At 41.8% G+C, this 15093-nt stretch overlaps 2 protein-coding genes and 1 non-coding gene across 3 annotated transcripts; all 3 read left to right on the top strand.

The window, feature by feature from the left end:
• The first annotated feature begins 4623 nt into the window (after positions 1–4623).
• On the top strand, positions 4624–4896 carry LOC118368069 (syntaxin-11-like). Its single transcript, XM_035751816.2, has one exon. It carries the CDS (start codon positions 4624–4626, stop codon positions 4894–4896), a length of 273 nt encoding a protein of 90 aa, XP_035607709.1.
• Positions 4897–5741: 845 nt separating this feature from the next.
• Positions 5742–9109, top strand: LOC118368068 (syntaxin-11-like). Its single transcript, XM_035751815.2, has 2 exons — positions 5742–5905; positions 6797–9109. The coding sequence occupies exon 2, from the start codon at positions 6802–6804 to the stop codon at positions 7675–7677; it is 876 nt and encodes a 291-aa protein (XP_035607708.1). The 5' UTR covers positions 5742–5905; positions 6797–6801; the 3' UTR covers positions 7678–9109.
• Positions 9110–10909: 1800 nt separating this feature from the next.
• trnal-uaa (transfer RNA leucine (anticodon UAA)) lies at positions 10910–10992 on the top strand. Its single transcript has one exon. It is a non-coding gene; the product is annotated as a tRNA-Leu (tRNA).
• The last annotated feature ends 4101 nt before the right edge of the window (positions 10993–15093 follow it).

The following is a 15093-nucleotide window of genomic DNA, read 5'->3' as shown; positions in this document are numbered from 1 at the left end:
GTTTGTTATATCTGGAGTACTTCTCCTGTCTTATCCAGTGTCCTGTGTGAATTTAAGTATCAACTGAGTCAAAAAAACTTCTGATTCCAGGAAGACCATGAGCTGTTGCTATCGATAAGGTGTCTGATTTATAATTTTCACCTCGAATAGAAGTAGAGGGACTTTTGTCAGAGGTTGCTTGTGAGCACTGAGGGAACTTTATGAACTTGGCCAGATGATTCTGCATTTTTGTTGCATTCTTCACATATGATTTGGCACAGTGTTTGCAAATGTACACAGCTTTTACTTTTACATGAGCTGTATAGTGAAATGTCTCCACACATCAGATAGTGCCTGTGGCATTTTCCTGTAAAGATTAGAAAATAAATTGTAAAAAAACAACAAATCCAATTCCATGTACTAATAAATAGTTAAGCAGTTAGAGTAAAACAACTCCTTTGTAAGATAAATGTTTTAACATGTAACATGTATGGAAACAGGTGAAATAACACTCCTCAGTTAGCAGGCCCAAGCAAGCTAAAACCCACATGGTAGCAAAAACTTACTAGTAGAAATTGTTAACAAGTTAGAAATGATTTAAAACACACTTTGCTGTAGGCTACTATTTGCTAGTTAACCGAAAATAATGTATGTCATAAAATATATTCACTGCAGCCAGTATTGTAATCAAAACTTACCAGAAAGCATGTAGTCCTTGATTTAGACAGTGTAGTAGTGTGGGCTCAATAGCATCTCATTAGTGTGTTAGATCTTGAGAATCAGCTGTACATGTGATGGAATAAAGCACAGTGCATGCAGAGGGTTGCAATTCCATTCAATTGGGGATAGTTTAACCATAATATGCCACAAGACCTAGAATATCCTTATGTGTATCCCACAAAAAAAAGGTTCACTATTATAAGCTAATGTTTTTGACGAATTTAAATAAAATTCCCTAAATTCCCGGGCTTAACTTCCCACGGGAAATTTCCGGAATAAATTCTGAAAATTTACCGGAATGTTTCCCACCCTTTGAAACACTAAACATGAGGCATCAAAGCCAAAGGATGTAACTAATATTGAGAAATGCTACAGATGGAAGGAAAGCAGTATGAAAATCTACCAAAAAAAGAATTAGACAACACATTCCATCCCATCTAGACAATTTCCTGGACAAAATGTTTCACAGTAATAGTGAAGGTGTAAATTTGGCAGTAGAAAACCTAAACAGTATATTTGACTTCTCAGCTTCCCTATCAAATCTAAAAATATCAAGCAGACAAACTAAGAAAATGAACAACAATGACAAATGGTTTAATGAAGAATGCAAAAACCAAAGAAAGAAATTGAGAAACCTGTCCAACCAAAAACATAGAGACACAGAAAACTTGAGCCTACGCCTTCACTATGGTGAATCACTAAAACAATACAGAAATACACTATGGAAAAAGAAGGAACAGCACGTCAGAAATTGGCTCAATGTAATTGAAGAATCCATAGAATCTAACCACTTCTGGGAAAATTTGAAAATTCTAAGAAAAACAACACAAAGAATTATCTATCTAAAACGGAGATGGATGGATAAACCACTACTCCAATATTTTTGGCTCTATAACAAATAGCAAAAACATATACAGTACCCAGGGCTCTACACTGACCTTTTTTACAAGGAGCATGTGTGCGCCCAAGTTGAAAAATGTAGGAGGACAAAAATTAATTTAGGAGCACAATTAAAAATTGTAAAAAAATAATTAAAAAACAAGCCAGGTTCTTTGTAGTAATGGTGCAAGCATGACGGTCATGATAATATAATAATATAATATTCTGAGCTCAGTGTATTTTCCACAGCATTTGGGGGGAGGCGGTATAGTGCAGTAATCATTGCAACAATATCATCTGGGTTATTTTATCTTATGCTCCTACATTAAAATTCAAGGTTGCACAGCAAAATACTCAGGCGCATATGCAAGTAAAAACGGTCGCACTGTAGAGCCCTGACAGTACCAGTCAACAGTTTAGACACATGTACTCATTCCAGGGTTTTTCTACATTGGAGAATAATAGTGAAGACATCAAAACTATGAAATGACACATATGGAATCATGTAGTAACCATGTTTTTTTTTAAACAAATCAAAATATATTTTATATTTCAGATTCTTCAAAGAAGCCACCCTTTGCCTTGAAGACAGCTTTGCACAATCTTGGCATTCTCTCAACCAGCTTCATGCGGTAGTCAACTGGAACGCATTTCAATGAACAGGTACCTTGTTAAAAGTTAATTTGTGGAATTTCTTTCTTTCATAATACGTTTCACCAAATAGGGCAACCTTCTGTACACCACCCCTACCTTGTCACAACACAACTGATTGGCTCAAAGACCTAGTCCATATTATGGCAAGAACAGCTCAAATAAGCAAATAGAAACAACAACAATAGAAACAACATTACTTTAAGACAGAACTTTGAAAGTTTCTTCGAGTGCAGTCTCAAAAACCATGAAGCGCTATGATGAAACTGGCTCTCATGTGGACCGCCACAAGCCCAAATAAATGCTTCACCGAGTTCAAGTAACAGACACATCTCAACATCAACTGTTCAGAGGTGACTGTGTGAATCAGGCCTTCGTGGTTGAATTGCTGCAAAGAAACCACTACTAAAAGGACACCAACAATAAGAGACTTTAGCAATGGACAATAGACCAGTGGAAATCCGTCCTTTGGTCTGATGAGTCCAAATGTGAGATTTTTGGTCCCAACAGCCATGTCCTTGTGAGACGCAGAATCATTTTTTACTTTTTATTTGTTGTATTTAATCTTTATTTAACTAGGCAAGTCAGTTAAGAACAAATTCTTATTTACAATGACGGCCTAACCCGGACGACGCTGGGCCAATTGTGAGCCTCCCTACGGGACTCTCAATCATGGCCGGTTGTGAAACAGCCTGGAATCGAACCAGGGTTTGTAGTGACGCCTCTAGCAATGAGATGCAGCGCAACTCGGGAGTCCGTGATCAAATACAACACTTAGAATCAACTATTAAAGACTACCAGAACACACTGGATTATCCAATTAAATTGAATGAACTCCAGGACAAAATACAAACCCTCCAAACCAAAAAGGCCTGTGGGGTTGATGGTCTCCTCAATGAAATGATCAAATATATAGACCACAAATCCAAAATTGGCTACACTTAAACTCTTTAACATCATCTTCAGCTCTGGCATCTTCCCCAATATTTGGAACCAAGGTCCAATCCACAAAAGTGGAGACAAATTTGACCCTAATAACTGCCATGAGATATGCATCAATACCAACCTTGGGAAATTCCTTTGCATTATCATTAACAGCAAACTCGTATATTTCCTCAGTGAAAACAATGTACTGAGCAAATGTCAAATTGTCTTTTTACCTAATTACCGTACGACAGACCATGTATTCACCCTGCACACCCTAATTGACAAACAAACAAACCAAAACAAAGGCAACGTCTTCTCATACTTTGTTGATATCAAAAAAGCTTTTGACTCAATTTGGCATGAGGGTCTGCTATACAAATTGATGAAAAGTGGTGTTTGGGGAAAAACATGACATAATGAATCCATGTACACAAACAAGTGTGCGGTTAAAATTGGCAAAAAAATGTCTACTGTTTCCCTCTCTCCGTCTCCCACCACACTCTCTATTTCGCCCCGTCTCCCCCCTCACTAACTCCTCTCTCTCCCTGTCTCCCACCTCACACTCTATTTCCCATCTCACTAACTTCTCTCTCCCTGTCTCCCATCTCACCCTCTCTCCCTGTCTCCCACCTCACTCTCGATTTCCCATCTCACTAACTTCTCTCTCCCTGTCTCCCATCTCACCCTCTCTCCCTGTCTCCCACCTCACTCTCGATTTCCCATCTCACTAACTTCTCTCTCCCCGTCTCACCCTCTCTGTCTCCCACCTCACTCTCTATTTTTCTCTCTCCCACCTCACTCTCTATTTTTTTCTATCTCCACCCTCTGTCTCCCACCTCACTCTCTCCCCCCGTCTCCCATCTCACCCTCTCTATCTTTCTATCCATCTCCCACCTCACTCTCTATTTCTCTCTCCCACCTCACTCTCTATTTCTCTCTCTCCCACCTCACTCTGTCTCCTACCTCACTCTCTGTCTCCTACCTCACTCTCTGTCTCCTACCTCACGCTCTCCCTCTGTCTCCTACCTCACGCTCTCCCTCTGTCTCCTACCTCACGCTCTCCCTCTGTCTCCCACCTCCCTCTGTCTCCCATCTCACTCTCTATTTCTCTCTCTCTCCAGATGAAGGACAGATTCTGAAACTGCAGGATGCGCTCGATGAGCCTGGAGGAGGATGCCATACCAACGGGACCTTCAACACTGTGGACCTGGATGACCTGTCTGCCCATACGGGCAGTGAGCAGGCAGCAGCGACCCCTGACCTCGACCTGAAAAGCATTCTCCTGGAGACCCAGCATGTCTGACAGGAGATCCAATAGATCCAGGAAGACCGTGCCCAGCTCCCGGACCAGAACTACCACGTTTTGAACAACATTGTCGGACGACACCAGTGATGTGATCCGGGACGCCAACGGCATCGCAGCAGACATCAAGGCCAGAGGAGAGGCCTTCTTAGAGGCTACACAGGATGAACAGGGAGCTGGAGGTTCAGCGAGGTAGCATTGACCACGTGGTACACATTGCCCAGGAACAGTACACCAACCTGAGCACCACCTTCAGGGAGGTGATGTTCAGCTACAACGAGATGGAGCTAGTGCACAGGGAGAACTGTAAGAGACAGATCCAGAGATCCAGATTCAATGCCCTGGCTGATGGGAAGACGGCCCAGTCGGTGCTGACGCAGATCGCTAGTAGACACAAAGAGCTGCTGGACCTGGAAAAAAGGATCCAGGGGGTTTAGGAGTTTTTTCTGAATGTGCCTATTCTGACAGAGGAACAGGGAGACCAACAACATGGAGACCAACGTGCAAAAGACAGAGGCAAGTATCGAGGATGTCAGGGTCCAAATGGACAAAGCCAAGAGATATGACCAGAACAATCCCATAAATAAACTGTTCTGTGGCTGCTTTCCATGTTACAAATGATTGTATATCTGATACAATTGTGTATCTTGATTTGAACGTAAATTATACATTTATTTAGGAAAGAACACTTAAAAACAGCTTTGCACTGTCTGCAATGGGACAGGGAGGTACTATAGGTCTACAAATTAGGCCAGGTACACATAAACAACATGCAGAACCATTCCGAAGCATCAAATATCAATTTGTGATCCGTCTCAAGATATCTACCCATAGAACAAGCATTTATTGGAAACAAACAGAAATAATTCAGAGACTGGAAGTGGCTCTGGAAATCACACCGTGGTGCGCAGCAATAGTAGACCTACCTTCATTGAAAATGCGCAACGGCCCACGCACTACCTATAGTATCATATCACACCAATATCATTTAAATATATGAGCGGTATAAAGTACAAAAACAACAATTAAATAGCTGTTTCCGGTGACATAAAACAACCACAAGGTGAAGTGACTAATGTCAATAAAGTTTCGAGAGTTTTCAATATGAAAACGTGATCATATTCTTCTGCTTGTTACACCTGCTACTGTTGCCATGAATAAACTGCGGTGGGGAACTCCCTCCCAGGGATGCATTTACTAGGAATCAAACGGAACCAAACGGGGAGGGAGCTACCTGAATATGTCCAATAAGAAACGTTTTGCCACGGGTTTCTACAGTTTGCCCTAATGAATATACCCAATAAATTAGGTAGTGGGCTGGTTGGTTCCTGGCAGACGCAGCTAGATGACAACACAAAGCATAAAGGGGAAATGATTCTCTGACTTTTTGTCTGTTCTGTTTGAATGCCTTTGTTCTTATAGGGAAGTCTACGGAGGAGAAATCAGGTAAAGTTTTTTTCTGATTAAGTTTTACAATGATTCAGTCCTGTTGTAATGTTATCATAGAACTACGAACGTTTGATGAGATGCGTTTTGCTCAGCGAGTTGAGTTTGGGTTGTTGTGAGCAAGTGAAATTGTGGGCAGCATTATTTAATTTGAATGTTAATTATTCCTTAAATGTAATGTGTTGCTCTCTGTTGCAATAAATACTGTCGCCAATATTTGTGGTGAGATTACCTTCACATGTGCTTTGGCCAGACAATTTTGCCAAGTTCTGTTTCGGCACAAACAAACTTTACATTTTTAAAGAAACTGCTGACAGTAATTTTGCGTTCTGTTGACTGTAACAGTAAAACACATGTAGCAACATGAAATATATTATAGAGCGCTGATTAGTCATAACCTACGCCTATAATTAAATGTCTGTAAAGGGTTAAAGGGAGGTAATTAAACGCCACACATTTGCTCATCCATGTCTTTCAGTGATCAAATTATTGTGAAAATCGTCACTTGTTTTGTTAGAAATATCCTGTGAGTCATTGGCCTGTAATCTAATACGAACTGATGTGTGTGTGTACTAGGAAGTCTCCTCCGCCCAGTGTATGTTCACATTGTTCTATTGGTTTAGGGATGAGATCCTCAATAGGTGCCACTTCATTTCCTCTTGTAGGATGATAATTGCCTCCTTGTTTTCTCTGTTTTAAATCAGAAATATACTACACTTAGTTTATGTAGCTAGCTTTTTGAGGAAACAAAATATCAACTTAAAGTTTCTTGTATAACCATGAAAAATTAACTTTATTGCTTGTGTAGGATTTTGCACTACAATATAAATATGATGGTGATTTGGAGATGACTTACTGCAGTAAACCTCAAACCTTTTCCTCCCATTCCAGGTAGTATGAGAGACAGACTAGTTGACCTGCAGGGGGTGGCCCCCACTCCTCCAGACACAGATGAAAGGGGTCAGGGTAGCGAGGATGAGGGAGAGCTGGAGCAGCAGTCAGTGGTGTTTGAAAATGAAGATCGGATGGACAGCATCTTCACAGAAGCCCAGTCCATGAGGAAGGAGATTGCTCTGCTCCGGATGGAAGTGAAGCGCCTGGGCAAGCAAAACAGCCGATTCCTCACCTCTGTGCGGCGGATCAGCTCCATCAAACGAGACTCCAACACCCTGGCCAGGGGCATCAAGACCCGGGGGGAGGGCATCTACAGACGGCTGGAGAAGATCAGCATGCAGCACAAACAGCTGGAAGAAGAGAACGGGGCCAATTCTACCCTGGTCCGCATGGTGCGTTCTCAGTATGTTTCTCTCACCGGGGCCTTCCACGAGGCCATGTCTGAGTACAACCAAGCAGAGATGTGCCAGAGGGAGAACTGCAAGACCCGGATCCAGCGCCAGGCAGAGATCATGGGCAAGGAGGTGACCAGTGAACAGATCGAGGAGATGGTCGAGACGGGGAAGTGGAATGTGTTCTCTGATAACCTCCTGACGGACGGGCGGACGGCACGCTCAGCGCTCACAGAGATCGAGAAGCGGCACAAGGAACTGTTGGAGCTGGAGAGTCGAATCAAGGACATCCATGAGCTGTTCTTCCAGATGGCTCTGCTGGTGGAGGAACAGGGGGCCATGGTGGACAACATAGAGGCCAACGTGGCCGCCACTACAGACTTTGTGGGCAAGGCCCAGGTTCAGATCAAGAGGTGTGTGAGGTACCAGAAGAAGAGCCTCTGTAGGAGAATGTTCTGTTGTTGTTTCCCTTGCTGCAACAAGTGAGACCGACAGAGACAGTGTTGTTGTATTTCAAGTCCCTCTTAGAAAAAGGTTTCTTCAAAGGGTTCTCCCATGGGTACAGCCGAAGACCGCTTTTAGGTTCTAGATGGCACTTGTTTTTCTTCCTAAGTGTAGGCTGCCTTTTCCTATCAAGTGTTTTCATGGCCATGAAAATGTACTTGTTTACACAAGCGCACATGCATGTACTTGATGCTGAAGATTTTCAGATGTACAGTATGTTTGTTTCATACACTGATTGTACAAAACATTATTGATGTCACTTGTTATCCACTTCAATCAGTGTTGATGAATGGGAATAGACAGGTTAGAAGCGTTGATACATGGATTGTGCACGTGTGCCATTTAGAGGGTGAAAGGGTAAGACAAAAGATTTAAGTGCCTTTGAACGGCGTATGGTAGTAAGTGCCAGGTGCACTGGTTTGTGTGCCAAGAACTGCAACGCTGCTGTGTTTTTTCACAAGTGTATCAACAATGGTCAACAACCCAAAGGTCATGAAAGGTCTAGCCAACTTGACACAACTGTGGGCAGCATTGGAGTCAACATGGGCCAGCATCCCTGTGGAATGCTTTCTACACCTTGTAGAGTCAATGCCCCGATTGACTTGAAGGCAGTTCTTCGGGCAAAAGGGGTGCAACTAAATATTAGGCTGGTGTTCCTAAGGTTTTATGCACTCAGTGTGCATTTAAAAAAATCTATATTTATACTGTTTTTGAACGTGACATTTTGTATGTCATGCAGCCTTCACTTCCTCTCACTGTAGAAGACACAGTTGATATTAACACCCTTGCCTAGCTGATGTTAGGAGAAAATACTTGATATCTTGATGTCATACCGCAGACGCTAACATGCAAATGAATAGTGTGATGGGGTGTTCAATGTCTCTGTTGGAAAAAGCTATCTGATGCTACAGGCTTTCAGTTAAAATAATAGCGTGCAGTTCCAATGCTTGTTGCTCCCACTTAGATGCCCTGTAACTTTCAGCTGTATTGAATTTAGGATTTTACAAATTATTTATGTTTTATGAGAGGATATATATATAATTTTTTAAATAAATAATAAATTCTGTATAATGGCCCTTACATTTGTTTTATTGTTACATTTCAGTTCCTTTATTTACAATTTGAGACAACTGACTGCAACCTCAATGACTCAACTGTATTTTACATTGAGGAAACAAGACTATGCCTCTCAATGTAGTATATTGTCCTGTACAGCGCCTTCAGAAAGTTTTCATACCCCTTGACTTATTCCACATTTTGTTGTTACAGCCTGAATTCAAAATGAATTCAATTGATATACTTTCTCATCCATCTACACCCTGCCCCATTTAGGACAGTCAGAACATGTTTTTAGAGATTTGTGCAAATGTATTAAATAGAATGCAGAAATATCTCATTAACATAAGTATTCACACCCTTGAGTCAATACTTTTTAGAAGCACCTTTGACACCTTTTACATTCCAGTGTTGCTTAGGGTTATTGTACTGTTGGAATGTAAATCTTCCCACCAGTCTAAAGTTGTTTGAATTCTGAAGCAGGTTCTCATCAGGGATTTGTATTTGGCTGCATTCATTGTTCCCTCTATCCTTACCAGTCTCCCAGTCCCTGTTGCTGGAAAGCATCCCCATAGCATGATGCTGCCACCACCATGCTTCACAGTAGGGGTGGTGTTAGACAGGTGATGAGCTGTGCCTGGTTTTCTCCAGACATAACACTTTGCATTCAGGGCAAAGAGTAAAATGTGTGTCTCATCAGACCACAATATTTATCCTTAAGATCTGTCTTTCACGTGACTTTTTGCAAACTCCAGGTGCTTTTTATCCCCCCTCATGAATGGCCTTCTTGCCCAGTTTGATTGGACGGCCAGCTATGGTGGAGTCTGGGTAGTTCCATATTTTCTCAATTTCCCAGTGATGGAGACCAATGTGCTCTTGGAAACTTTCAACACAAATAGTTTTCTACCCTCCCCCAGATATATGCCTCATCACCATTCTATCTCAGAGATCTACTAACGGGTCCTTGGACTTCATTATATAGTTTCTGCTCTGACATGCACTGTCAACTGTACGACCTTATATAGACGGGTGTGTTTCTTTCTAAAAACCTGTCCAAATGGCCACAGGTCCGATCAAGTTGTAGTGAGCTCAGTATGGAGTGTCAGCAAAGGTATGTAAATACTTATGTAAATTAGATATTTCTGTATTTCATTTTCAATAAATTAGAAAACATTTCTACAAACATGTTTTCACTTGTGTGTAGATGGATGAAATTAAAAAAACATGTTAATCTAATTTTAATTCAGGCCGTAACACAACCAAATATGGAATAAGTCAAGGGATATGAGTACTTTCTGAAGGCAAGGTATATTATCCAAGAGGCCATTGCTATTTTTTGTGTCCAGAATGAGTTAAAAACAGAGTAATAGAGTCCTCCACAGATTGCATTGACAATTTTTAACATTGTGTTCCATAACCCCACCAGCAAGTGTGGCAGGCCTATCTCTGTGACAATCACCCAACTCTAAATCAACCACTGCCCCTTCCCCATAGATATGTAACGGCCCTGTGTCGACGTACAAGGATTGTATGTGTAAACTGTGTATAGTAATAATTACACTAGTCTGTGGCTACAGTATATCAGTATAGGGGCTACAGTATATAATATATAGCACTAAATTCAATTCCACAATGAACTGAAGCAATACATACAATGCTGCTGAAGCCTGTGTTTTTGGGATAGATATACTCTGTGTAGAACCCCGTTTAAATAGGCTTGGGCTCGGCTACGGGTAGGCTACCTCCCTCCTTGGTAGGCTAGTCACAAAGTTATCACCAATGAAATCATTTCCTATATGTTGACTTTAGATCAAGAGAAAATAAGACAAACTGCATCATTCAAATTACTGTATAATTGACTGTATTAGTTTGATAGAACACATTGTCAAACGTTTTATTTGCGACTGTCAATCATTTTTGTTAACAAATGTCAGGCTACAAAGTAAGCTACCATTATGGTCAATGAAATTGACAGTTGACTTGCAACATTGTTACAATAATGGAACGTCAGACGAGCTATCTGCTTTGATGATCACAGTGGTAGCCGCAGCGTAGACGTGATATCATTCGATTGTTGTTACGATGGATTGTTACATTGTTGCGGATAATAAAACAAAACAACATATATAACGTGTTATTTTGACATAAAGCTACGCCAACCAGGATGGCCGAGTGGTTAAGGCGTTGGACTTAAGATCCAATGGACATATGTCCGCGTGGGTTCGAACCCCACTCCTGGTATAGTGCATAACATTTTTATGAAATAGTTGATGATTGTCAACGTTCACACGAATTTAAACGTACTACTTAATGTGCGGAAAATGTATCAACAACCTGAAAGCTACAGCGTTTTGGATGACACGGCCGGACAGTAGATCAAGCCACGCCCCTCGACTGCAAAAAACCCTCTTACAAAAGTACCATACTATTATTCTCATTAATGTGCGCTGATGTAAGAGGTATTGAGTTGGAATTGTATTAGGTGGTACAGTTAAAAAAACAAAGCTGAACAATGCATTTATTAGACCCCAGAATATATTATTGGATGACATGACTATCTTCTAAATAACTGACATGGTCCATGCACACACAGTGTGGTGAAGAAGGCGCAATAGCGCCGCTTCTTCAACCTCAGGAGACTGAAAAAAAGTGGCTTGTCACCAAAAACCCTTACTAACTTTTACAGGTTCACATTTGAGAGCATCCTGCTGGGCTGTATCACTGCCTGGTACTGCAACTCTCCCAAGGGTGGTGCGGTCTGCACAACGCATCACCGGGGGCAAACTACAACCCCCGATGTCACAGGAAGGCAAAAAAAGATCATCAATGACAATAACCACCTGAGCCACTACCTGTTCACCCCGGCGAGGTCAGTACAGGTGCATCAAAGCTGGGACAGAGAGATTTTTTTAAAACAGCTTCTATCTCAAGGCCATCAGACTGTTAAACAGCCACCACTAGCACAGAGATATCATTGGCCACTTTAATAATGCCACTTTAAGAACGTTTACATATCTCACATTACTCATCTCATATGTATATACTGTATACTGTATCCATCACTATCTATTCTTTACTATCTATTGCATCTTAGCCGCTCTGTCGCTGCTCATCCATATATTTTATACTTATATATTCTCATCCCATTCCTTTACTAGATTGTATGCAATAGGTTGTTGTGGAATTTGTTAGATATCACCTGTTAGATACTGCTGCACTGTTGGATTTAGAAGCATAAACATTTTGCTACACTTGCAATAACATCTGCTATCCATTTGTTTGTGACAAATAAAAATGATTTGATTTAACTATTTTATTGTAGCCTGAAATAATAGGTCAGTGAGCTTTAATTTATTGACATCGTGTGAGCCAGAAGATGTCAGTGTTACACAGAATAACCTTCTAGTTGGAATCATATTTTCTCTACCTCAGACAGTGACATTTTAACATCAACATCCTGCATAACTTAACCATTGTGAGAAATGCCTTTTACATTCATTGTCCTGCCAACATGAATTTGAACTAAGGCAAAGTCAGTTATGTTGTGCCAGAAATGGTTCTCCAAATCAAATAAAATTTTATTTGTCACATACACATGGTTAGCAGATGTTAATGTGAGTGTAGCGAAATGCTTGTGCTTCTAGTTCCGACAATGCAGTGATAACCAACAAGTAATCTAACTAACAATTCCAAAACTACTGTCTTATACACAGTGTAAGGGGATAAAGAATATGTACATAAGGATATATGAATGAGTGATGGTACAGAGCAGCATACAGTAGATGGTATCGAGTACAGTATATACATATGAGATATGTAGACAAAGTAAACAAAGTGGCATAGTTAAAGTGGCTAGTGATACATGTATTACATAAGGATGCAGTCGATGATGTAGAGTACAGTATATACGTATGCATATGAGATGAATAATGTAGGGTAAGTAACATTATATAAGGTAGCATTGTTTAAAGTGGCTAGTGATATATTTACATCATTTCCCATCAATTCCCATTATTAAAGTGGCTGGAGTTGGGTCAGTGTCAATGACAGTGTGTTGGCAGCAGCCACTCAATGTTAGTGGTGGCTGTTTAACAGTCTGATGGCCTTGAGATAGAAGCTGTTTTTCAGTCTCTCGGTCCCAGCTTTGATGCACCTGTACTGACCTCGCCTTCTGAATGATAGCGGGGTGAACAGGCAGTGGCTCGGGTGGTTGATGTCCTTGATGATCTTTATGGCCTTCCTGTAACATCGGGTGGTGTAGGTGTCCTGGAGGGCAGGTAGTTTGCCCCCGGTGATGCGTTGTGCAGACCTCACTACCCTCTGGAGAGCCTTACGGTTGAGGGCGGAGCAGTTGCCGTACCAGGCGTGGTGATACAGCCCGCCAGGATGCTCTTGATTGTGCATCTGTAGAAGTTTGTGAGTGCTTTTGGTGACAAGCCAAATTTCTTCAGCTTCCTGAGGTTGAAGAGGCGCTGCTGCGCCTTCTTCACGATGCTGTCTGTGTGAGTGGACCAATTCAGTTTGTCTGTGATGTGTATGCCGAGGAACTTAAAACTTGCTACCCTCTCCACTACTGTTCCATCGATGTGGATAGGGGGGTGTTCCCTCTGCTGTTTCCTGAAGTCCACAATCATCTCCTTAGTTTTGTTGACGTTGAATGTGAGGTTATTTTCCTGACACCACACTCTGAGGGCCCTCACCTCCTCCCTGTAGGCCGTCTCGTCGTTGTTGGTAATCAAGCCTACCACTGTTGTGTCGTCCGCAAACTTGATGATTGAGTTGGAGGCGTGCGTGGCCACGCAGTCGTGGGTGAACAGGGAGTACAGGAGAGGGCTCAGAACGCACCCTTGTGGGGCCCCAGTGTTGAGGATCAGAGGGGAGGAGATGTTACCTACCCTCACCACCTGGGGGCGGCCCGTCAGGAAGTCCAGTACCCAGTTGCACAGGGCGGGGTCGAGACCCAGGGTCGTTGAATATTGTAAGAGCTTTCAATGTCTGCTTATAGGCCTCCTTTATTCATCCTATGGGTTCCAACTTGGTTTACAAGGAGAATACAGTAAGAATGGCCCATGTTCTGAATTATGTTTCTGTACATTTCAAAAGTGCCAAACAAGTAGTTACATTGACTACGTCTGTCCTAGCTCGCCAAACAAGTAGTTACATTGACTACGTCTGTCCTAGCTCGCCAAACAAGTAGTTACATTGACTACGTCTGTCCTAGCTCGCTTATTAATGTCATTAAGCCAATGTAGGCTAAATATCCCAAGCAGAGCTAAAGCAACTTCCAGAGTGTCCGGCTCTTGGGCTTTGCGCTGGTGGTCACTGATTTGGGTGTCCTCGGCAGAACGGTGTTGCCATAACGAAGTGGTCACATATGGTTCTGGGTTTCACTGCGCAAGAGTAGAGGACCCGCAAGAGTAGAGGTGGGTCCGTGGAGTTTTATGAACGTGAAGGCAGACGCATGGTAAATTAGGATTTTTTTCAATGCTTTGATTGGCCAAAGTGGTCAAGCCTCCGAAGCCCTCCGCAGAGCACACATGTAGCCGATATACACAGTGCCTTAAAAATATTTGCCCTCTTTCCGATTTTCTCTATTTTTGACACTGAACGTTATATTAGATAAAGGGAAGCCGAGTTTGCAAAAAACGGGAAAAAAAGTATACATATTTTATTTAATTAACAAAGTTACGCAACACCCAATTCGCCTGTGTTAAAAAAAATTGATGTGCATCAGTTCTAGCGTATTAATATGTTTTATGGAAAAAGGTGTCTCCATAATGAATCTAAATCGCCTACCTACATCTGGTAAAAAGGTGTGCCTCTCGCTTACGTGACTCTGTCAATAGCCGTAGTACTCGCTCAAGAAACACAAATATGGGGGGTGATAAGTGTCAGAATTAAGCTAATGATACCTCTCACCAAGTTACCTAACTTCTTCCTAGCAATAAAATACCGCCATGAGTTAACATGGACAATCAATGGAGATACGTTTTTTTCCTAAGGCATCAAACTGCCCGACGCGTCACGTGTCAGTTTGCTTGTAAGTTTATTGTGATGCCCTGGGTGCCCTGAAGCCTTCTTCACAACAATTGAACCGCTCTCCTTGAAGTTCTTGATGATCGATAAATGGTTAATTTAGGTGCAATCTTACTGGCAGAAATATCCTTGCCTGTGAAGCCATTTTTGTGCAAAGCAATGATGGTGGCACATGTTTCCTTGCAGGTAACCATGATTGACAGAGGGAGAACAATGACCCTCCTTTTGAAGCTTCCAGTCTGTTATTCAAACTCAATCAGCATGACAGAGTGATCTCCAGCCTTGTCAACACTCACACCTGTGTTA

Source organism: Oncorhynchus keta, chromosome 35 (assembly GCF_023373465.1).
Source record: "Oncorhynchus keta strain PuntledgeMale-10-30-2019 chromosome 35, Oket_V2, whole genome shotgun sequence".
Lineage (NCBI taxonomy): Eukaryota > Metazoa > Chordata > Actinopteri > Salmoniformes > Salmonidae > Oncorhynchus > Oncorhynchus keta.
The sequence above is the reverse complement of the archived record's forward strand: the minus strand, read 5'-3'. Positions and strand labels throughout refer to the sequence as shown.